This window comes from Chionomys nivalis, chromosome 6, assembly GCF_950005125.1.
Source record: "Chionomys nivalis chromosome 6, mChiNiv1.1, whole genome shotgun sequence".
NCBI lineage: Eukaryota > Metazoa > Chordata > Mammalia > Rodentia > Cricetidae > Chionomys > Chionomys nivalis.
In genome coordinates, this window is record NC_080091.1 from 35,091,911 (window position 1) to 35,115,591 (window position 23,681).

At 43.9% G+C, this 23,681-nt stretch overlaps 1 protein-coding gene across 4 annotated transcripts in view; it reads right to left on the reverse strand.

The window, feature by feature from the left end:
- Ogdh (oxoglutarate dehydrogenase) overlaps window positions 1-23,681 on the reverse strand; it is a 66,541-nt gene that overhangs the window by 36,020 nt on the left and 6,840 nt on the right. For 3 of the 4 annotated variants that reach the window (XM_057771340.1, XM_057771342.1, XM_057771339.1), the window contains exons 3-4: window positions 6,966-7,157; window positions 4,732-4,822 (exon numbers count right to left, since the gene is read on the reverse strand). In XM_057771340.1, the coding sequence (XP_057627323.1) occupies window positions 4,732-4,822; window positions 6,966-7,157 (283 nt within the window). Of the gene's footprint in view, window positions 1-4,507; window positions 4,611-4,731; window positions 4,823-6,965; window positions 7,158-23,681 lie in introns of all 4 variants that reach the window. The other variant, XM_057771341.1, reaches the window with a different exon arrangement.

Below are 23,681 nucleotides of genomic sequence, written 5' to 3' on the forward strand. Positions count from 1 at the left end.
TACAAGTTAAAATGGCCCCCCAGAGGCTTCTTTGGAAACTGAACCCAACTGAGTACCTTATGGAAAGAGGCACCCACCCCGTTCCAGACATCAGAAGCACAATCATGGAACATAACCCATAATAACCACCGAGGAACTGCTCTAAAATGAATCTTTACAGTTTTTTTTTTTTGGGGGGGGGGTTTCAAGACAGGGTTTCTCTGCGGCTTTGGAGCCTGTCCTGGAACTAGCTCTTGTAGACCAGGCTGGTCTTGAACTCACAGAGATCCGCCTGCCTCTGCCTCCCGAGTGCTGGGATTAAGGCGTGCGCCACCACCGCCCGGCTCTTTACAGTTTTTAATGAAAGCCGTAGTCCTGGTTGTTCAAGAGGCTGAGGCAATAGGGTCTTCTGAACCCTGCGAGGATGAGGGAGGGGGGCAAGGAAGTGGAAGGCAGAGAGAGACAGGACGGAGAGAGAGAACAGGTGCAGTGGCTCACAAGCATAAACCCAGAACTCCCAAGACAGAAGAATCACTGCAGTAAATTCAAAGTCCCACCAGCTTACACAGAGAACTTGTAATAAAGGTACAGTTTAATTCTGAAAACAATCTTAGATGATGTTGTCACGTCTGCCTTAAAGATGAGGTGACTGGGATACAGAAAGGTCAAGTCTCTAGCCGAAGGTCATCCAGTCAGGGACTATAAGATTGTAGTCTAATGAGGAGAGGCTGGGACTTGATTACTTTCTAAACTCATGTCACACCTGTGCACTCAGGGTAGTTGTTCAAACTACTTTTCCTACAGTTTCAAACATCTAAGAAGCTGCCACCTTTTTTAACCCACAGGTATCTTTATGTCACACTATCTAAAATTCACAGCGTCACGGATGGGATGTAGTTAAAAGTGCAGTATTTGCCTAGCTTACTAGAGGTCCTGAGTTTGATGGGGTAGGGCTAGAGGGAAAGTGCTCTATTCATCAATAGAAAACCCAGGCAGAAAAATCTTAAGCTCCAGATCAGCCAGGACTACAAAGAGAATTAAAGACCTGCTAGGGCTTTATAATTTTTCTGATTAAAATAAGAAAATTTACAGGATCAGGTGGTACAGCTTTGTAATCCCAGAACCTGGGAGATAGAAACAAGAAAATCAGGAGTTCAAAGTCAACCTTGGTTACAGAGCAAGTACTAGGCTAGCCTGGGTGGCATGAAACCCTAACTTAAAAAAAATGTGCTTTTTTCTCTTCCCTAAACTTAGTGCATCCACATGCTCCAGGTCACGGGGAGTTGTCAGAGGATTTCAGAGAGCTCTGAGCCATTTCCATGCACTTGAACTTTATGATTTATAAAGTCTTCAATTATGATCTTCAGAGGAGCACAAAAATACTTAGGACATATCCAAAGTGGATACGAGGCAAGGCCCTACCTAGAAAGGGAAGGAAGGAGAGAGGGAGGAAGGGCAGGCAGGGCAGAGTAGTGCAACACAGACTCAGCAGGCTGAGCTTTGATGGAATTCCTTAAGGTTTTTTACCCTTCAAAGACTGCTAGGCTGGGATCCCCACAGTTTGCCTTGATTTACACAGTCTGATAGCTTGAGCGTCCCCAATTATTCTAAAGTGCAGACTGAGAGATGTACATTTTAATGCAGATTCCAGCAGTATAGAAAAAGCCCAGTTTTCTCATCTGTTTCTCTCTAGACCTAACTGGTCTCTAGCTTGACTGCTAAGAGAAGGTGCTCCCTGAGAGAAGAGGAGGTTCCTGGAGGGTCTCTGCTCACAAAGAGAGTGAGAGGTCCACAGTCAGGAGCTTACCCTGACCCAAGCACATGGAGGAGACCCTTTAGGTCTTTGGAGTAGTCACAGAACCGATGGGATACAAACAGGAGGATGAAGAGGCTTGGGACTGCTATGCAGTGGAAGAACTGGGAGATGTGAGCAAGGGTTCTCACACTACGGGATGACACGAACAGGAGAAACTGCAGCTTAGGACCAAGTTTTCACAGCTGAACCCCAGAGCAAGGCTGAACTCATACCCAAGTCTATGGTCAGATTCAAGGACTTTCTCTACACTTTCCTCCTGAGTTATTTTATATCCATGTTTTTGTTCATGGTTTCTGCCTCATAACTTTCTCCCCAAATAAGGCCACAGAAACTAGAGTTTCTCTTATTCAAGTGGGTCCAAGAAGTTCTTAATCTTCCCAAGTCTTCCTATCACAACTGACTGACCTTGATCTACCCTCTGACAGCAGGTAGCCTCATTTCAGATAGTACTGTACGCCATAGAACAGAGCACGAGACTCCTCCAGACTAGCCCTCGGCTTCTCTTCATCTGACTGATTATTTACATTCTTAAAATAGCTTCTATAATAAGGGTGTAAATACAGGCAAGTGCTTTGCTGGGTCTGTACGCTAATTGAACATTTTGGCACAAACTTTAATCCCAGTCGGCACCTGGAAGGCAGAGACAGGGGGATCTCTCTGAGTTTGAGGCCAACCTGGTCTATATAGTGAGACTCTGCCTTAAAAGAAACTATTTGAAGCCAGATGATGGTGGCGCACATCTTTAATCCCAGTGCTCAGTGAGTACTCAGTGAGTTCACGGCCAGTCTGGTCTACAGAGTGAGTTCCAGGATAGCCAGGGCTACATAGAGAAACCCTGTCTTGAAAAACAAAACAAACAAAAAGCTATTTGAACATAAACTGATGGAGGCAGTCTTAGGAAGGGAGGTCCCATCCTGGATCTGATTCCATCTCCAGGTAGACAGAAGTTAGGCTGTCTTTTACATTTGTGTGTGTGGTATGCATGTATGCACACAGTGAGAGCGTGGAGGTCAGAGGACTACTTGTAGGAGTCCATTATCTTCTTCTATCATGAGGGCTCCAGGGACCAAACTCAGGCTGTCAGGCTTGGCAGCAAGACCTTTATCTGCTGGATCACCTAGCCAGCCTCAAGTGGCTTTTGTCCATAGTTCCCTGCCTCACAATATCTTCCCTAAAGCAGGCCATAGAAGCAAGAACTCCTTTTACCCAACATAGATCAGAAAACCCTAATCTTTTCCAAACTTTCTGTTCTAGAGTTCACCATAAACAAATTCTTTTCATGGAACCAGCTATCAGAACTGAATTAAATGAGAAGAAACCCAGTTGGTATTGACTGCTTACTGGGTGGGGAGAAGTCTATCTAACCCTTTCATTTAGTGTATGCGCACTTGCACATAGACCAGAGGAGGGCACTGGGCATCTCTGCCTTATTTCCTTGAGACAGGGTCTTTCACTCAACTGGAGCTAGGCTAACAACAAAGCCCCAGCAATCTTCTACAGGCTCATGTGGCCATGGGTTTTTTTTTTTAACATGGGTGCTTGGGATTTGAACTCAGGTCCTCATGCTTGCACAGCAAGTACTCTTACCCACTAAGTGATCTCCTTAGCACCTTTTTATACCTTTTGAGGTCACAAAATTTTGGGGGGGGGGGTTGATAAACAAGAAAAAGGTTTGTTTTGTACACATTTCCTAAATTGGCTAACGGGTATATACATGGAGGAAATTCTGTGGTATCTAGGAATATTCTTGAAAACTAAACAACAATTTATAAACTGTCAACCCAATTACAACATCAATAATGTCTGATGTCCAACTGGAGCTGATTAACATCCAAATCCTTGGTTACAATTCAACAGTACTTGTAAGACCACAGGGTAGCACCTGCAAGGACATTAATTTTATCTTCTCCCCAAGGACATTAGCAAGTAGGTGATCATCGATTTCATTAGCATGCAAGGTGCCTATTGTGCACACTTTGGTCATTTCATTATTAGTCACATCATCATTTCTTTAGTACAGGTTAGCAGCACGGTGACATAAGCAGATTAACTCTGGAAGCAACTGCAGTGAGCACCGCAATGCCCATTCACCTCACAAGGAGGACCAGGTACAGGTTGGCATATCTTCTGGCAACAGTGACAATACCCCAATTGTCCTCCACACATGCACCTCCCAAAGGCCCTGGCCTCCTGACACTGTAGGGAACGCCTTCCAAAGTTTCCTCAGTGTGATCACCAGCATTTACAAATCAGGAAACCCAAACTGCACATGTTGCTCTGGAATTCGCTCCTTAGGGATATGAACATCCTCCAGCCCGAGGAGTCCCCACCATATTCCAGAATGGGACAGCCATGACAACAGCAGCCTTGCGTGCCTGGTCAGCGGCCTTACAAAAGGCAGTGTTGTGCAGGATATGGAAAGCTGGAGCCAGAAGAGCAATTCTCTGAAGCAGTGAGCCAGATTTTCTCAGTGCCACAGACCCTTCCTTTGAAATTTTATTTTCCAGATTGAAACTTGGACAATCTAGCTGAAAATTGAGATAAAAATAATACCCTTAAAACACACTAAAGCTACATTCCTGCTCAATTTCAAGTGATCAGAACGAAGGAAACTTAAGAGCCTTTCCCTCCTGTCTGGATGTCCTGGCTAGCACAGGCTGTGCACAGCGAGAGGAGCTCAAGCAGCGCAGCTGACTGCTCGCAGACCCTCACCAAGTTTGTCTGTGGATGAGATAATGTCAGCGGGCACGGAGGAGTCCAGATCAGCATCCAAAATCCCCAGGGGGTCCAGCTGTGCTACATGGTGCCCTCGTATCTATGAGTGGGCCAACAATGAGAGGGAAGGACACACACAAAAGGACAGGAGAAAAAAAAGAGGGAAGGGGCAAAAAAAAGTAAAATTACATTAAAATTAGCATTTACATATTAATTCTCACCCACGTTTGAAGAAACAGTTACCGGAGCATCATCAAAATTTACACAACTAATTCCGAGAGGATCAAGTTTTGCAATGTGGTGACCCCTGACCTGGAATAATAACACAAGCAAGTCATTAAGCAAATCCAATAAGCTGCGGGAAGTGGTAAAAGACTTATACTACACACAAATCTTTCTAAGAAAGGAACACAGCTCAGTGAACCCTTAAATCAGAGTTAGTTCTTAAAAACAGTTTAAAACAGTTTATTTTAAAAGGCATTACTGTGAGCTAGACCTAAAAGCACAGACCTATAATCTAGGCCACTTACAAGACTGAAGCAGAGAATCAAATATTCAAAAACTGCCTGGACAACTTAGTGAGATTCTGTTCAATTTCCAGTAAAACACATATATAAAAACAATGAATAAAAAACCCCCAAACAACCCAAAGTATTATTGTATATAAATGCCCTTTTATGAGGATAAAAAAGGAGTATATTTCAAGTTATAATAAACTTGGATATTTAAAAATAAACTGTATCTTGGGGATCCTTAGTTTCTCTAGATCAATGGAAATGACATATAAATTATTACTTTAATGTAAAAACATTATTTCCCAGAGGAGGAATATGAAGGCTTAGATGTTAGCTGTTACTGAAAGAGTATAAACAAGGTGTCATCTTATTCAGGGAAGGTTTGCCTTTATATATCCAAGTGTGTGGAGGACTAAAGGCTCTGGCTCTAACGCTGCACAGAGTGGTCACACATAGAACAGAATCTCCCACAACTGCACTGGTTTAAAGCACTTGATCTGAACTATTAAAAAAACACTAGAGAGGTGGCTCAGCACTAAGGAGCCCTGGTCTTCCAGATGACTCAGGTTCCATTCCCAGCATCTCTATGGAGGCTAACAACCACCTGTAACTCTAGTTCCAGAGGACCAGGTGCACATATGGTGCACACACACGAGGCTGGGGAAGAGCTCAGTGGTAGCCCCTGTGAACCACTTGTATACCCACGTGCTGCACTCAAACTCCAGCACCACGGAAACAACAACGGGCAAGGTGGCGTGGGAAAATCCCTTCCATTTTAAAATTTTTAAAAAATATATTTATTTTTAAGATAGTGTCTACTACTATTATCCCTGGTTGGCCTGGAACTCCCTATATAGACCAGGCTGGCCTCAAACTCACAGAGAACCACCTGCCTCTGCCTTCCAAGTGCTGAGATTAAACATGTGTGCCACCACACTCAGAAAATACCTTCAAGTTTAATGGGTTTATTTACTTTTGTTTTTTAGTTAGGAATATTTCTATCACAGTTCTTGCTAGCAATTTGAGAAGAACAGTGGGTGATGAGAAGTCACTGGAAACTAGATTAAAATGTTACTGTAGCCAACTGTATACAGGCTATGATTAGGGCTATAGCATTTATAGCATTCTGTGCATCTCCTTCCCATGTCAGCACATGTGTGTCCCAAGAGCCCTCATTGAAGAGTATGGCAGGAAAAAGACTAAGGACCCAGGACCTTTCTGAACAACCACCACCAGGAAACTGAAGCATGAAGCAGAAGAAACAAGAGCTCAGGGCAAGCTCTCTAGATACTACTGTTGCATCCATGCTAGTGTGGGGCCTGGACTCTCACTGGAGGTTCTAGAAGGAAGCTACCTGGTTTATTATTCAGTACCTTTCCTCCTCAGTCTACTCAAATTTTAAGGTCTGAATTCTGGTTCCCCAACAGAGGTGGGCATGGAGGAAATCTTTGGTTACTGTACTGAGATGGAGAAAGGCCAGGAAAAAAAGAGCCCATTCCTGTTGAATGTATCTGATGAGGCTGGCTGCTTGCTGGCAGAATTTAGATAGAATGTTCTTGTCTCGCCCACATTTTGCAGACTCAGTTCCTCTTCCCTACTCTCCGGCTTCTGTCTCTAACCCCCATGGATCTACTTTTTTACAGTACCCAGTTGTTAACTGAGACGGGACAGCGATCCAGCCTTCTCACCCTTCCATGCCCACATACTGACTTGCCTATTTATGACAGACATCATGAGCTACTATGAGACAGACCGTTGCAGTGGAAGATTGCTCAACTAGGGTACTCTTGCTTCTTTTCTCTTATAAACTTGCTGTTTGCATCTGTAAGCCCAAGCAGGAAGGAAACAGTTGGCATTTGGAAGAGATTTAAACAATGTACATCTAGAAAGGCCTAGGGAATTCTATATCTTGTATGAAACTGATGACAGCCGCTGCTCACCTGATATGCCCTGATGAGAGATTGCACTGCCAAGTGGTCCTCCACGAGTTTGTCGACGTTAGGTTGTGCCTCCACCAGGGACTGTGCATGGGCCATGGTAGCCAGGGAGCTTCGACTCAGGGAAAGAGGACTCTGGTAGGCAGTGCCCGGAGGGGCTCCAGCATTGGTGTTTCGGAAAAAAATGTCCCATGACTAAAGACAAAAAGCACAGTTATGTGACTCTTCCTTAAATGCCATAAAGAAACTGTCCTCCACAAGAAAGCAACACTGTCATTTTCTTATATTCCTATTTTTATTTACTTCAGATTTCAATAATTTAATCTGCATTTTGTATTGTAAATTATATACTATACATTACTTAACTCACTTCACACAAGATGTAAATTAAAATATTTAAAGATATATTTATTTTTAAAATTTTACTCGGGAGGCAGAGGCAGGCGGATCTCTGTGAGTTCGAGACCAGCCTGGTCTACAAGAGCTAGTTCCAGGACAGGCTCCAAAACCACAGAGAAATCCTGTCTCAAAAAAGAAAAAAATTTTTACTTATATCTATTTTTGTGTTGATGTGTGTCTTAAAATTTTCATTGCTGTGACCTAGGAAGTAGAGAAAGACAAGATCTCCTGAGTAAATTGGGAGCATGGGGACCATGGGAGAGGGCTGAAGGGAGAGGAGAGGCAGGGAGGGGAGCAGAGAAAAACGTAGAGCTCAATAAAATAAATCAATCAATAAAAAGATATCATGACCATGGCAACTATTATAAAGAAAATAACTGCTTGGAGTTAGTGGTGCACGCCTTTAATACCAGCACTGAGGAGGCAGAAACAAGTGGATCTCTTTGAGTTCGAGGCCAGCCTGGTCTACAGAGGAACAGATGGAGTTCCAGGACAGGTTCCAAAACTACAGAGAAACCCTGTCTCGGAAAAACAACAACAAAAAACATTTAATTGGGGTGACTCATTTACAGTAAAGGTTCAATCCATTATCATCATGGTGGGGAGCATGTTAGCACGCAGGCAGATGTGGTACTGGAACTCAGAGTCCTACATCTTGAAGGCAGTAGGATGTTGACTGAGACACTGGGCAGTAGCCTGAGCATAGGAATCATCAACCCTCCCCACCCCATGACACACTTCCTCCAACAAGGCCATACCTCCCAATAGTGCCAATCCCCATGACATAGGCGCCAACTGCATTCAAACTACTACTCTAACCCTAACGCCTATCTGTATGTATGAGCATGTACCTGTGGAAGTCAAAAGAGGGCATTGAACATCCTGGAAATGGAGTTCCAGGTAGTTGTAAGATGCCCAGGTAGTTGAGAACCAAACCAAGTGCTCTTAACTGCTAAGCCAACTCTCTAGCCCCTTAAAATAGTTTAAAGATCAAAGATGAAGACTTATTTCCACTGGGGAGGAAAAAACAATAGAGCTGTTAAAAGGCAGGGCTTTTGTGGGGGAGGGATGTGCATGAGGGCAGGATCTGACTAAGGAAGTCAATAGTTAGCTGAAACTAGCTTTGTTATGGGCTATTTGTACACTGTGTGAAGATGTACTGTGTGACTGGTGTAATAAAAAGCTGAACAGCCAATAGCTAGGCAGGAGGAGGTATAGGTGGGACTTCTGAGCAGAGAGAAAACTAGGGAGAATCTAGGCATGCAGGACAAACAAAACAAGTTGGACATACAGAATGGAGAATAGGTTAAAAAAAAGTATGTGGTAGAACATAGATTAACACAAGCAGATTAAGAGTGAGTTGGGGGCTTAGGCCAAGACAAGCTTCCATAAATAATAAGTCATTGTTTGGGAGCTGGCTGGCAGGCCAGAGACCCCTGGCTTTGGTCTCCCCAGCTTAGCTACCATAACGCAGCCTTGTAAGGTGAAATGCCGTCTTCCCTGCAGTAGTTTTGTCTCTAAACCTTCCCACCAGTAAACTCTGATCAGATTGTCTTGAAAAAGTATGCAAGGTGAGAACTTACTAGATTTTTGTGCTCACCTTCCTAGGAACTCTGCAGATGTGGGTTTTTTTGGGGAGTGGGGTGGGGGATGAGATGGGTGTGGTATGGGGAGGTTAGTGGCTATCAACTACTCTGTACCTAAGGGCAGCAGGTAAAGACAACTCAATAAATCATAATATTGATCACTGATCACTGAAGTTCTTTGTCTTATCATGCTAGAAATCAAACCCCAGGCCATAAACACGCTAGGCGAGTGATTTGCCAGTGGCCCTCTTCTTCATCCCTATCCTAGTCATCTGGCTTTTTAGACTTAGCTCTTTCATGACAGTGTCCAGAAACCAACATATCTGATTTATGAATATATCTATATATTATTGGTACATAAACCAGGAAGTTCCCTGTTATACAAAGGCCTGACTACCTCTTACAGAACAGGGTAGCCTCTCATTCTGGATACTTATGAAGACTTTTCTGAAATGCTTATAACAGTCTACAATAAGAACATCAGTAAGAACATACTCCATTGTATTCATTAAAAAAAAATTAGCTGGGCAGTGGTGGCGCACGCCTTTAATCCCAGCTCTCAGGAGGCAGAGGCAGGCGGATCTCTGTGAGTTTGAGGCCAACCTGGTCTACAAAGTGAGTTTTAGGTAAGTCAAGGCTCCACAAACACTGTCCTAAAACCAAAAGAGCAAAAAAGCACACTGGGAAGATGAATGCGCCGCCTTGTGAATATGGTAAAAACACTGCACACTTTAAAACGACGACATCTGTGTCGTATAAACTATACTCCAGTGACAATTCTTAATGCTTTAAATTATCACTTTTCTGGTTAACTGGCATTGACTGGGGAAGACAGACCTGATATTCTCTTCGGGTACCTACAATGAAACCTACTATAGAAACATTGAGACATAAGCTGACTGTCTGAAACAGGAGAAAAGAGGTTACAGAGCTGGGGGGTGATAGTGTATGCCTTTAAGATCTCTGAGTTTGAGGCCAGCCAGGTCTACAGAGTGAGTTCCAGAGCAGCCAGGGCTACTCAGAGAAACCCTGTGTCAAAAAACAACAATTTTACTTTTTAAAAGACATTATCCAAGTGTTTGCAACACAGATCAAGGATGTAAATTTCTCAAAACCATGGTCTTAATCTTCCTCTATGAATCTGGCTCCCACCAGAACTCACTCTGGCTTTCACTAATGTGGGAAAGAGCAATATTTCTACCCGAGTGGGGAAAAATGGAGGACATGACTGTTAGCATTCCATTCAGACCCTGCCAGGTTCTATACAAGACATCTAGAAGATGGCTATCCATGAAACTCAATGGATATCCCCAGGTGCTTCTGACTTCATGGAGCCTTTCCAGCAGGCCCAACAGAGCTCCTTACATCTGGAAGCAGGAATGACCAATGACAGCATACTTTGGCTGTCCATCTTCTGGAAGCAGACATTCTTCTGGAAGACTACATACTTTGGCTATAGGTGCTGTTCTAGAAGCAAAGATGATCAATGACAGCATATGTGAGTTTCAGTCTAGAAGAAATGACCATGGGCCACATGGTTTAGTGGTCCATCTTCAAATACTCAGTCCAAGAAATCATTAGACAGCTCTCCTCGGCCTACACCCAGGTCTTCAGTAACAGCCTCTGCAATGTAGCAGAAAACTGGGCAGGAGACAATCCAGCCCTATCCCATCCCAGTACTACATGCAAACAAGCAGCTCCTCCCACATAGAACTCCAAACTAGCTGCATGAAGAGTAGCATAACCCTGACAGCAAATAGCCCCTGAAGAACAGCACAACCCAAACCACCTTCTTTTTATCTTCACAGCACCCACCTGGGCTGGGGAATCAAACCCAGAGCCTCTCATACACCAAGCAGGCTCTCTACCATTAAACTAAAATAAATCCGAAGCATGATTTCTTCCTTTATTTTCTAACAAGGTCTCATGTGTCCCAGGCTGGTCTTAAACTTGCTACTGTAGCTGAGGGTGACCTTGAGCTTCTTATCCCTTGGCTCTACTCTAAAATGCTGGGATTCCAATCATGTGCCCCCATACCTGGCTTATGCAGTGCCGGAAATCAAACTCAGGACTTTGTGCATATTAGGAAAGTAATCTACCAACTGGAGTTACAACCCCATTCCCCAAACTTTATTTTTGACTTTTTAAAAGATTCATTTATTTATTATGTATACAGTATTCTGCCTGCATGTGCACCTGCACCCCAGAAGAGGACACCAGATCTTATTATAGATGGTTGTGAGCTACCATGTGTTTGCTGGGAATTGAACTGAGGACCTCTGGAAGAAGAGTCAGTGCTCTTAACTGCTGAGCCATCTCTCCAGCCCCAAACTTTGTTTTTTTAGATAGGTTCTCACTATGGTCTACTTTGTAGACTAGGTTGGACTGGAACTCGGAAATCTGTCTCAGCCTCCAGAATACTGTTCTACCATGCTAGGTCCCTAAATACTTTTTTTTACACTGCTTTTTTGAGACAGAAATTCTCTGTATAGCCTTGGCTGTCCCGGAACTCGTTCTGTGGACCAGGCTAGCCTCAAACTCAGAGATCTGCCTGCCTCTGCTTCTTGACTGCTAGATTAAAGGCATGCACCACCATGGCCCAGCTTCCCAAACACTCTTAAATCCTTAAAACATACCATCCTTGCTGTGGAATAATCCTCTGTACATTGTGAAAATGTGTTGCTCTCGTTAATAGGAAGCTGATTGGCCAAAAACCAGGCAGAATTTTGGGGGCAGAGAGAATGTTGAGGAAGAGGAGCAGATTCAGAGAAATTACCAACCAGACAGAAAGGAAGCAGGACCTGCTGGAGAGGTAAAAGCCATGAGCCTTGGGGCAGCACATAGAGTAATAGAAATGGGTTAATTTAGGTTGTAAGAGCTGGTTAGTAATAAATTTGAGCTATTGGCAAAGCATTTATAATTAATATTAAGTCTCTGTGTTGGTGATTTGGGAACTGAAAGGTGGGAAAGAAAAGTCTTCCTACACATCTCTTCTATCTCATGGAATTCACTAAGAACCCAGAAATAGTACCAAAGACCAAGATCTAAAACTGACAATCTACCTGAGCTATAAAAATGACATCGTAGTTGGGAGGCGGTGGCGCACGCCTTTAATCCCAGCACTCAGAAGGCAGAGACAGGCGGATCTCTGTGAGTTTGAGGCCAGCCTGGTCTACAGAGCAAGTTCCAGCATAGTTAGGGCTGTTACACAGAGAAACCCTGTCTCGAAAAACAAACCAACAAACAACACTGTAAAATCCTGGTGAGCAACAGCCACTTAAGGATCAGCATCTATAAAAACTTTTGAAGCCAAGTACAATGATGTACTCAGGAGTAAGGTAAGAGAACTGACAATTCAAGGCTAGTCTGTGCTGCACAGAAAGACACTCATGCGGGAGAAGGAGCAGGTACAGCAGCAGGGTCTGGTTTCAAAGGCCACTTAGAAGGCTAAGAAGGTGAGTTCAATGCAAGAGCTGGGAATATAGTTCACCTGGTAAAATCTTTGACACATAAGCACGAGGGCCTGAGTGTGATCCTCATATAAAAGAGCCAGGTATGATAGTGTGCATATATAATCCTTGTGTTGGGGAGGTAAAGATCGTATCTGGGGCTTGCTAGCCAGCTAATTTAGTGAAATTGGCAGACTCTGCCTCAAAAATAAAGTAGGGAGGCTAAAGTTATTGTTCAGTGCTTGCTGTACAAGCATGAGGACCTGAGTTCAAATCCTGAGCACACAAGTAAAAAGAGGGGTATGGTGGCACCACACCCAGCTCCCTGTGACCTTCTTTTGTGCCTAAAACGCCAGTGATTGGCTGAAGACAACAGACAAAACCTCTGCTTGTACTAAAGTTAGCCAAAAAACCAGGTTCATACCAGTATTCTTGGGTTTCCAGAGAGGAAAATGAAGGTTACGTAGCTCCAGTGGTTCTTCTCAAACAAACTGACAAGAGAAGAGTGCCCCCATACTGGGTTGGGACTATACCTAAAGAACCCTTTGAACCACGACTGCTGTCACACTAACAGATAACCATCAGATGCTACAGTATACAGCAGGCTGCCACACCTACTTGGCAAAACTCATACTATATATACTGAATAAATTTAAATATTCTTTTAAAAAGACTTAGAAAAGTGCAGGATATCATTTGGCCACAGGTAACCAAACTGTATACAGCTGTTTAAGGCCAGAAGCACTCCTACCTGGTGGCCACATTCTCTTCCTAGCAGCCTTAATGAAACAACTTTCTTCTCGGGAAGGCCAGAGGCCATTCCCATTTCTCTCTTGCCTCTGCAACCCTGCATTTCACCCACAGCTCCCACCCCCAGTCCTGCCTTCATCTCTGCCACTCCTGATGTGCCAACATCCATGTCATTGTCCTCTATAATATCCCAGCCCTGGGTTTGGGGTTCTCTTTTTTTTCCTTTTTCTTTTTTTTTTTTTTTGATTTTTCGAGACAGGGTTTCTCTGTGGCTTTGGAGCCTGTTCTGGAACTAGCTCTGTAGACCAGGCTGGTCTCGAACTCACAGAGATCCGCCTGCCTCTGCCTCCCAAGTGCTGGGATTAAAGGCGTGCGCCACCACCGCCCAGCATTTGGGGTTCTCTTTACTGACCACCGACTTCTAAGATCCTTCCCCACGTCCTCTTCAGATACCTAGATACCCATTCATTCACCTCACACGGGAGTCACTGTAAACACCTGGATTTACCACTATCTCTGAAAGTCCTGTTGGTCTCCTGCACATATGTCAACTTGAGAGTCTATGTATTTATCGCTCTGTCTCCATGCTGCCACAACAACTGAAGTCTTATCTTCACAGGAATGCAGGAGATCACCACTGAGACATTAGTGCCTGGTCTGTACAAGAGGAAGCTTCTGTAAATGTAAAAGTTTCAGGGGAGAAAAAAGTCAACCCCCTCACCCCCAATTTCTGCTCAGTGCAAACTAAAAGACAGAAGGCCACTCACCAAGGAAAGTAGCAGCATTGGTGGCATCAATGAGAACCTGACCAACCCCAATCTTCTGGTGAGTGATGAAAATGAGCCTAAGCCACCAACCTCAGTTCTCCGAATCAAATGTATTCCCACCTTCACTATCCCTTGTTATCACTTGGATAAAGTCAACCATCAATGTGAAAAGGGCAGCAATTTCTACCTTCAGAAATATGTCTGGGGACCAGGAAGAAGTAAAAAGAAAGAAAGCAACAGCTAGGTCACTGGGAAATATGATTCACAGCAGTTTCCTGCAGCTGGAATGGTTTCTTGTCCACAAGACAAACAGAGCTGGACTCTGGCTCCAGGAGAATGAAGGGTGGTGGAGACTTCTGAGTCACGTTGACCTCCGTTCACGTCCCCATCCACCACACCCATTTCTAAGGTCATTTGCCTCTCCAACCTCTTACTTGGCATGTTTTGCAATAAACAAGGAAAATATTTGTCTCTTTGCCTAGATTAGTACTAGACTGCACGAAGTTCACAACAATTCAAATCTCAACAGAGATAAAGAAAAAGGTTAAAATATCACAGTAGGTGGACAAGGTTACAAATGACACTCATAGGACAGGAAGCTGTCAGGATTATGTCTGGATAAGAGGGGCTACAGGTACAGGAGGTACCTATCCCACGGCACCAGTCTCTGCACCTACTAAGTGATTTTGAAAGTATAGTTTTTTTTCCTTTTTGGGGGGTGCATACTGTACATGTGTGTATACATGTTTATGTGTATGAAGAATTTGTAGGTCACATGGGCACCAGGCAGTATCATCTTCCACGACTGCTCTTTACCATAGCTTTTTCAGACAGGGTCTCTCACTGTACTTTGGGCTCACTGGTGCAGCTAGACTGGCTTGCTAGAAAGCCAGGGATTCTATTGTTTCTACTCCCCCACCCCCGGGATGGGACTACAACGTGCACTATATTTACTTTTATGTGCATTGGTGTTTTGCCTGCATGTATGTGAGGTGTCTTGTGGGTGCTGGGAATTGAATCCGGGTCCTCTGGAAGAACAGTCAGTGCTCTTAACTGCTGAGCCATCTCTCCAGCCTACTGTGGCCATATTTTACATGGATGTTAGGGATTCAATGCAGGTCACAGCTTTACTAATTGAGCCACCCCATTAGCTGAAAACACATTTTTTTTCCTTAAAAAGAGTTAGTTGTACAGTGCATGTGGGGATGGGTGAAGGGTTTTTGTTTTGAGACTGAGTCTCACTCTATATCCCAGGCTGGCTTTGAACTCATAGAGATCTGCCTGTCTCTGTCTCCCCAATGTTGGGATTAAAGGTATGCACCACCATGCCTAGTAAAAACAAGGGTTCTAAAAACCTGGTTTTGGCCAGGCAGTGCTGGTGGGTTTAAGGTTATAACCTTTCTGTCAAAATGACTTGAAACAGATTTCAAATGCAAATAATTTTAATACTATGGTTGAAATAAAATGAAGTCTGACTTCCCACGTTATTTATAGAAAACCAAAAGCACTTGGTCCTGTATTGGTACCAGTCAAAGAATAACCAACGACATGTGACAATAATCCAGCGGTATGGGTAGGGCGGGTTCAAAGGCCTACCTACTACTGATAAATTTTTGATGAAGCCCAGCATTATCAAATATATACCCTCGATTATTAAGATCAAATGCTAATTAAACTTATTGCTATCAATATGAGCTACAGGGAAATAAGTGAAAAGGCAGATACTCCAAGTGACCCAGTGTCCACCCAGTGCCCTATGATCACCTACCCACAGGATGGTAAGTGCAAGCCCTGCTGTCCTAGCCACAGCATGCACAAGTAAGGCTGACTGCATGCTATCTATCCCCCTCCTCCAAACCTATGACTCTGTTCTTTCTCACAGGCTCTTAGTCCTTCCAGAAAACACCCTGGGAATGATTTCAAATGTGACTACCTTGTGTGAACAGGTCTCAGGCCCAGTGAAAGTAGCCAGAGTAAAGGGTAAGCACAAATGTTCAAAAAAAAAAAAAATTCAAGAGGGTAATTCCAGCACTTGGGAGACAGAGACAGGTGGATCTCTGTGAGTCCAAGGCAAGCCTGATCTATAGAGTGAGTTCCAGTATAGTCAAAGCTGTTACACAGAGAAACACTGTCTTGAAAAACCAAAAAAGATTCAAGAGGCTGGACTCCAGACACTTTTATCCACTCAGGCAATCCCTAGGCAGAGGTCTCTTTTCCAGCAAGATAGGACCTCTGACCAGCACCATCCCATCTATGAGACAAAGCCTCAAGTAGACTGTGATCCATGCTTGCTGGTACTACAAACCCAGTTAAAACTAGAGCATGCCTGTAGTCCCACTACTCTTGAGGTGGCAGCCTGTAAATAACAGTAACATATCATTACCTAGCAGGTAAATACAAAAACCCAGGGAGACCCCTACCTGATGTCAGTAAAAACACCGAATGAATGCATGCTCCATTACAACAATGCTGTTGTTTTTACAGTACAGTATAGGTGACAGAAGTTTCTAAACTTTGTGTCTGGGTATGTGAATTAAATTGTGATGGATACCTAAGACTAACAAAGAAAGCTCCCTTAGCTCTGACTCATGGAGGGTACTGTAAGTAAGGCGTGCTGCACTCAACTACAGGTGGCCACACTATCTGACCACAGTCAAACAGGATGGAGGCTAGCCTAGCCAGTCAGTCCTACATGGTCTTCCATCCATACACATGCCCTGCCTCTCATCTCTCAGGGTAGAGTCTGTCTCTTTTCAACTCTTGAAGGCCGACATCAACCTGCACTTACCAATAGGTTCCAGTAGGAGACCTGAGCTTAGATCTCAGGAACTCTGCAGCCACTCCTTATCACTGGAACTTTCTTAAAACTAAGACCCAGTGCCTGAGAAGCAGGCCAGCAACGACTGCCAGCTATGAATAAGGCCTTCATAGAACCCGCCTAGAGTAGTCTTTGCTGCAAGGGGACATGATGAGAAACCAGGGGCTTTCAGCTGACTGAATCAAGAGAAACACCACACTGTCACCACTTTAAGATGTAGTTTGGCAATGGTTTGTTATACCAATACTCTAGGGAACCAAGCTTTTCCCATAGGAAAGTATTACAGCCAACATACCCCGTGACTCTTCTCTTGAGCAGACTCAGGAGATTCTGCAGCAAAGGAGAGCACTTACCTCTGCCCAGCTCTGCACGTGACACAACTCATGAGAGACCAGTCAAAAAATGGTTATCTGGGGTCACCTATGTAGATCTGGTTGGGGTCCACCTGGAAAAGGACCAAGCAATTTTGTCCTCCACAGTTGTGACTGGGCCTCCTGCGAAGAAGCCCTAAGCTTGCTGGGAAAAGCAGCTACTCCAAGACTTCTTTTAGAATGTTGAGGCTTCAAGTCACCACATCCTCCCCTCACGAGTTAAGCAAGAGTCCCAAGGGCCTCAGACCTGCAAGATAGTCTTGAATGGAGGGAAGGAGCCAGAGTGTAGGAAGCCTCAAGATTGTACAGGCTAGGGCTGGAGAGATGGCTCAGTGGTTAAGAGCATTGCCTGCTCTTCCAAAGGTCCTGAGTTCAATTCCCGGCAACCACATGGTGGCTCACAACCATCTGTAGTGAGGTCTGGTGCCCTCTTCTGACCTGCACACATACACACAGACAGAATATTGTATACATAATAAATAAAAATTTAAAAAAAAAAAAAAAAAAAAAAAAAAGATTGTACAGGCTACCTCTACAATGTGATAACTTGTTTTCTAAACACTGGCATTGGTTCCTTAGAACACGTAGAGAAAATGAGCTATTTCTTGGACTTACAAACAGCTCTTTGATTTTCTCTGGATTTTTCTGAATGCAGTCAAAGCAGCTGTCACTCCCATGGAATGAATGTAATGTAGATTATGCATATGACTTGTATCTTTTCTATTCTGACAGGTTCACTCGCAGAAAATAAGAAAATTTTGGTTTATGAGCATGAAAGAAAGCACAGGCCAGAAAGGGCAAGAGTTAGGCCAAATGAAAGTGACAGCCCTCCTAGTTTCTGAATGCAGAGTCCCTCACTCCTACAGCAACCACCTGGAACTGTAGTTCCTACTGTACTTAGGAATGGGCAAGCAAAAGACATAAGAAAAACACAAATAAAAAATGGCTATCAAGATGGGTGGTGGTGGTGGCACACACCTTTAGTTCCAGCAGAGGCAGAGGGAGGCAGAGGCAGACGGATCTATGTGAGTTCAAGGCCAGCCTGGTCTACAAAGCAAGTTCCAGGACAGCTAGAACTGGTCCAGAGAAACCCTGTCTCGAAAAAGAGAGAGAAAGAAAAAAGAAAGGAAGAAGGAAGAAAGAAGGAAGGAAGGATCAATTAACAAATTCAGAAAGAAGGGAGGCTTTGGGAAGGTGGAGGTGTCAATCAAGCCAGGAAAAGGCTAGAGTGCTGCAGCTGTGAGAGCGCTCATGGCAGACAGGCAGAAAACAAGCAGGACCAACGAGCAGCACCTTCAAGACAGGTGCTGGAGCCGGGCGGTGGTGGCGCACGCCTTTAATCCCAGCACTTGGGAGGCAGAGGCAGGCGGATCTCTGTGAGTTCGAGACCAGCCTGGTCTACAGAGCTAGTTCCAGGACAGGCTCCAAAACCACAGAGAAACCCTGTCTCGAAAAACCAAAAAAAAAAAAAAAAAAAAAAAAAAGACAGGTGCTGGAGCCAACACGGGGAAGAAGGGGTAAAAGGAGCTGGTCCTTCAGAACCAAACTAGATTTATCTCAGTCAGGCCCAAACCAGGTAGTTGCTTCAGGAAGAACTAGATGCCATACTATACCTGGAGCTTAGGTACTGTCTCTACTGAGTAAAACAAGACCAGTTTCAAGACTGACAGGGGCTTAGCAGTTTTCAACTACCTGCTGCTTTTAAACATTAACAAAGGCTATTGAGATCACACATATGTGCCATCATGATTGGCTAGTTTTGACTGTTTTTTGTAATTTATTTATATTTTATACATGAGTGCATATATACCTGCATGCCAGAAGAGGACATCAGGTCCTATTATAGATGGTTGTGGACCACCATGTGGGTGCTGGGAATTGAACTTAGGACCTCCGAAGAGTGGGCAATGCTCTTAACCACTGAGCCATCTCTCCAACCCTAGTTTTGACTGTTTTTAAAACAGAAAAGTGGCTGGGCAATACCTTACTCCCAGCACTCAGGAGTTTGAGGCCAGCCAAGGCTGTTGCACAAAGAAACCCTGTCTTGAAAACAAAATAAACCACCCCCACAAAAATAGATGTCACTATTCTAAGTATCCCCAACAAGTTATGATATCAAAAAAAATAAAAATAAAAAAAAGATAACAGACTACCACCAAAGGTTCTTAAAAGCATTCAATGAGAAACACCTATAACATATAAAGTCTCAGAGAAGACCAAACTTAGAACAAAAGGATAGCAGGCCTGGTGCAGAGGCAGATCAGTAAGAATACAGAACACTGTGGAGCAGCACCGGAAGAAGGGACATAGGAGTTCTATCCTGCGGCAATATTTGAATTTTCATGGAATACTTTTTTCTATGGAATACTGGGGATTGAACCAGGGGCCTCATATATGTTGGGCAAATACAGTACTACTAAACAAAAACCCAGCCATCTTTTTAAAAAGTTGCTTCTGTGGTTATTGTTTTCTTTTTCAAGATAGGATTTCTTGGTGTAGCTCTAGCTTTCTTGGAACTTGTTTTGAATCAGACTGTCCTCAAAGTCACAGAGATCTGGCTGTCTCTGCCTCCCAAGTGCTAGAATTAAAGGCATGTGCCATCATGGCTGTCTTGTTTTAAATATGGTCATGTCTGTAATCCCAGTACTTGGGAGACTGAGACAACAGAATCACCATACCTTCCAAACTAGCCTGTGCTACACAATGAGTTCCCGTCAGTCTGGGCTACAATGTGAGACCAAGATTCAACCAAATAAATAACATCAGACAGAGACATAGCTCAGTGCCCAAATCACTGCCTCATATGCACAAAGCCATGGGTTTAATCCCAAGCATCACAAAAAGGGGGAATGGGGTGGTAAAAGCAAGGCATGGCAGCCCGCACCCACAGACTCTACTACTTGAGAGGGTACAGCAGGAAGACTGCTTGAGCACAGGAATTCAGGGACCTGGGCCAGGGTCTGAGCAACACAATATAACAAAACACAACTCTTTAAAAAGCAAAAATTTTTAAAAAAGCCCCCAGAAGTAGTACCCTGGTTGGATTCTGAGCAGCATACAAGTAAAAATATGTTTATCCATATGCATATTTAACTACAAAGCAAAACACAAAAGGCTGGAGAGATGGCTCAGTGGTTATGAGCACTTGCTACTCTTCTAACAGATCACAATTCAGTGCTGGACAGTGGTGGCACGTCTTTAAACCCAGCACTTGGGAGCAGAGGCAAGCAGATCTCTGTGAGTTCGAGGCTAGCCTACAGAACTCTACAGAGCGAGTTCCATGACAGGACTAAGTAGAGAAACTCTGTCTCAGAAAAAAAGAAAACAAACAAAAATATCCCCAATTAAGTGCCCAAAATCTATGTCAGGCTGCTTATAGTTATCTGTAACTACAAGTCCAGGGGATCTGACGCCACTAACCTCCCCACATACATTGATCCACACACACACACGCACACATGCACATTCATAATTTAGAAGGGTAATTTTATGATATTTGCAAAGATTTAAATACAAATCAAAGAAGTAATTCTATTAGAGAATTACACTTTTTTTTTTTTTTTTGGTTTTTTCGAGACAGGGTTTCTCTGTGGTTTTGGAGCCTGTCCTGGAACTAGCTCTTGTAGACCAGGCTGGTCTCGAACTCACAGAGATCCGCCTGCCTCTGCCTCTGAGAATTACACTGTTAATTGTATTCAGTGTGGTCATGAAAACACCTCCTTATGCTGGGTGGTGGTGGCGCACACCTTTAATCCCAGCACTTGTGAGGCAGAGGCAGAGGCAGATGAGTCTCTGTGAGCTCGAGGCCAGCCTGCTCTACAGAGCGAGTTTGAGGCCAGGTTCCAAAAAGCTAGAGAAACCCTGTCTCGAATCCCACCCCCCCCCCAAAAAAAAAGAAAAAACACCTCCTTATGAGTTGAAGGCCAGCCTGGGCTATATGATTTCAAGACCAGCTTGGTTACATACAGAGACTCTGCCTCAAAATTGATAGATGGACAGACAGGCAAATAAACAAATAAATTTAAGTTTGTCCTATTGAACATCTTTCACCAGCAGCCCCCATGACCTCTCTGAAAATAATTACTGAAACTGACCTCAGACATTTCTAAAATAGAATTTACCAGTGTGGTTAAACTGGCTGACCAGGTAAGCCCCCAGGATTCTCTGATCCCATCCCCAGCATTTGGATTATAGGTACATGTTGCCACATCTGGCTTTTCATATGGGTGCTGGGGGTCTGAACTTAGGTCTTCATACTTGTACATCAACCACATCATCCACTGGTCCATCTCCCAAGTCCCCAAAGCATTTTTAATAAAACTGAAGCAATTCTAAGGTTACATATCCTAACATTCTGTGAATTACAGGTATCTTTAAAAATCTGATTTAAACCGGGTGGTGGTGGCACATGCCTTAATCCCTGCACTTGGGAGGCAGAGGCCGGTGGATGTCTGTGAGTTTGAGGCCAGACTGGTCTACAAGAGCTAGTTCCAGGGCAGTTAGGGCTACACACAGAAGCCCTGTCTCTGAGGGGGAAAAAAAAAGACTTAAATTAAGGGTCATCTCCCTCAAAAAATGTGTATGTACCTTGGGCTGGAGAAATGGCTCAGTGGTTAAGAGCACTGACTGCTCTTCCAGAGGTCGTGAGTTCAATTCCCAGCAACCACATGGTGGCTCACAACCATCTGTAATGAGATCTGGCGCCCTCTTCTGGCATGTGTGCATACATGGAGGCAGAATGTTGTATACATAATAAATAAATCTTTTAAAAAAAAAAAAAATGTGTATGTACCATGTGTGTGCATAATACAATTTGAGGAGGACTATCTAGCGGTAAACAAGGCAGGAGAGAGATCAAAGTGCTGTCAGACGACAGCCAGAATTTCTAGAGGGCCCAGCCCTTCAATCAGCCTTTCTGGTCCTCCCTCTACAGGTAGAAGGGGCAGAGCAAGGCCTAACTCTGTAAAAGTAGCCCAGACTCGCCAGGCAGTGGTAGCGCATACCTTTAATCCCAGTATTTGGGAGGCAGAGCAGCAAGATCTCTGTGAGTTTGAGGCCAGTTTGGTCTACAAAAGCCAAGTTCAGGCCAGCCAGGACTAATACATAGAGAAACCTAGTTTCATAAAAAGCAAGAAAATAGTTTTTTTCTTCTTCTGCCAGTTCATACAGTAAATGAAGCATCCTTGAATAAGGTCCCAGTTAGGTTTGCCACCAGAAAGCTGCCAGTATCTTCAACATCACTTTTCTCCTTAAAGAAGGTTATATTCGTATGCTCAAATGCCACATGTACATGAGAGTCGTCTATAAGGTGTCCAAGAACACAGGTGGCCAGAATCAGAAGCAGCAAGTTTGGGAAGGGCCCAGGTAAATGAGTCTGCTGATTCAGGCCCACCGAGGAACCACCACTATCAACATATAGAAAATGAAAGAGGAGTGAGGATGAGGTATATGAGAGCAGGTATATGGGTGCCATGGGTGGGGCTGTTTGTTCTTTGAATTGTTCACGACATTCATCCAGGGCCTCAAAAAAAAAGACCTGAAGTTGAAACAAATAAAAAACCTAGTCACAGGTCAATGGGTAACAGGCACAGGATGCCTTCTGTTGAGGTGACTCTGTGATTCAATAGGGCAAACAGGCCCAGTTCACAGGAAAGGTAAACATCTTGGCTGAGCATGGCCTCCATGAAGATGATAATCATCATGCCTCTGCCATTTTCTTCTTTTCTCTCCAAAAACTTACAGATGAGGAGCTGTCGAATATAAACTCTTACATCACACCACACTGCAAACAAAAGCAGTTCCTTATTCAAAAGCTAAGAAATGACCATAGAACCTATAAACAAGCCGGGCAGTGGCAGTGCACACATTTAATCCCAGCACTCAGGAGGCAGAGGCAGGAGGATCTCTGAGTTCAAGGTCATCCTGGTCTACAAAGTGAGTTCTAAGATAGCTAAGGCTGTTACACAGAAAAACCTTGTTGCCAAAAACCAAACCAAAACAAAAAACCCTATAAGCAGTCATTGGCCACAAACAGACCAAACCAATTCTGACACTGCTACTACTAAGATGCCTGGGCTAGCCCAGGGCAAGTGGATATATTGTGACAGTTTTGGGATTCACAGCTCCACATTGTCTGAACAAGTTGCCCTCAGAAAGGGTTCAGGAAAACAGTGCAGAAAAGAAAAGGGTCTAAGAAGAAAGTGCCCATGTAGATGATACAGAAAAATCAAAAACAGGAGAAAAAGAGAAACAAGGATCTAAACCAGTTTATATAGAAATTACATGTACTGAATTTATAATGTCACAAATACATGTGTTCTCTCAGAGTAGCAAGGACGAAGAGCATCTCGAGGTCCCATTCTTTCTCACAGACTTTCTTCAGAGGCTTCATCCTAAAGCAAGCTTTGGGGAAATCCTGGAGCGCCAGTCTTGTGCTTCCTCAATGTTCGCAGGACCATACTTGTATTTCCTCATATCCTTGAAGGGCTACACATGCTTCCTTGTGTGCTCAGAGTGTTGAGTTTATTGCTGGAAATCATTCAAGAAGGCTGTGTTCTCCAGTGAGGCCACACTGAGTCT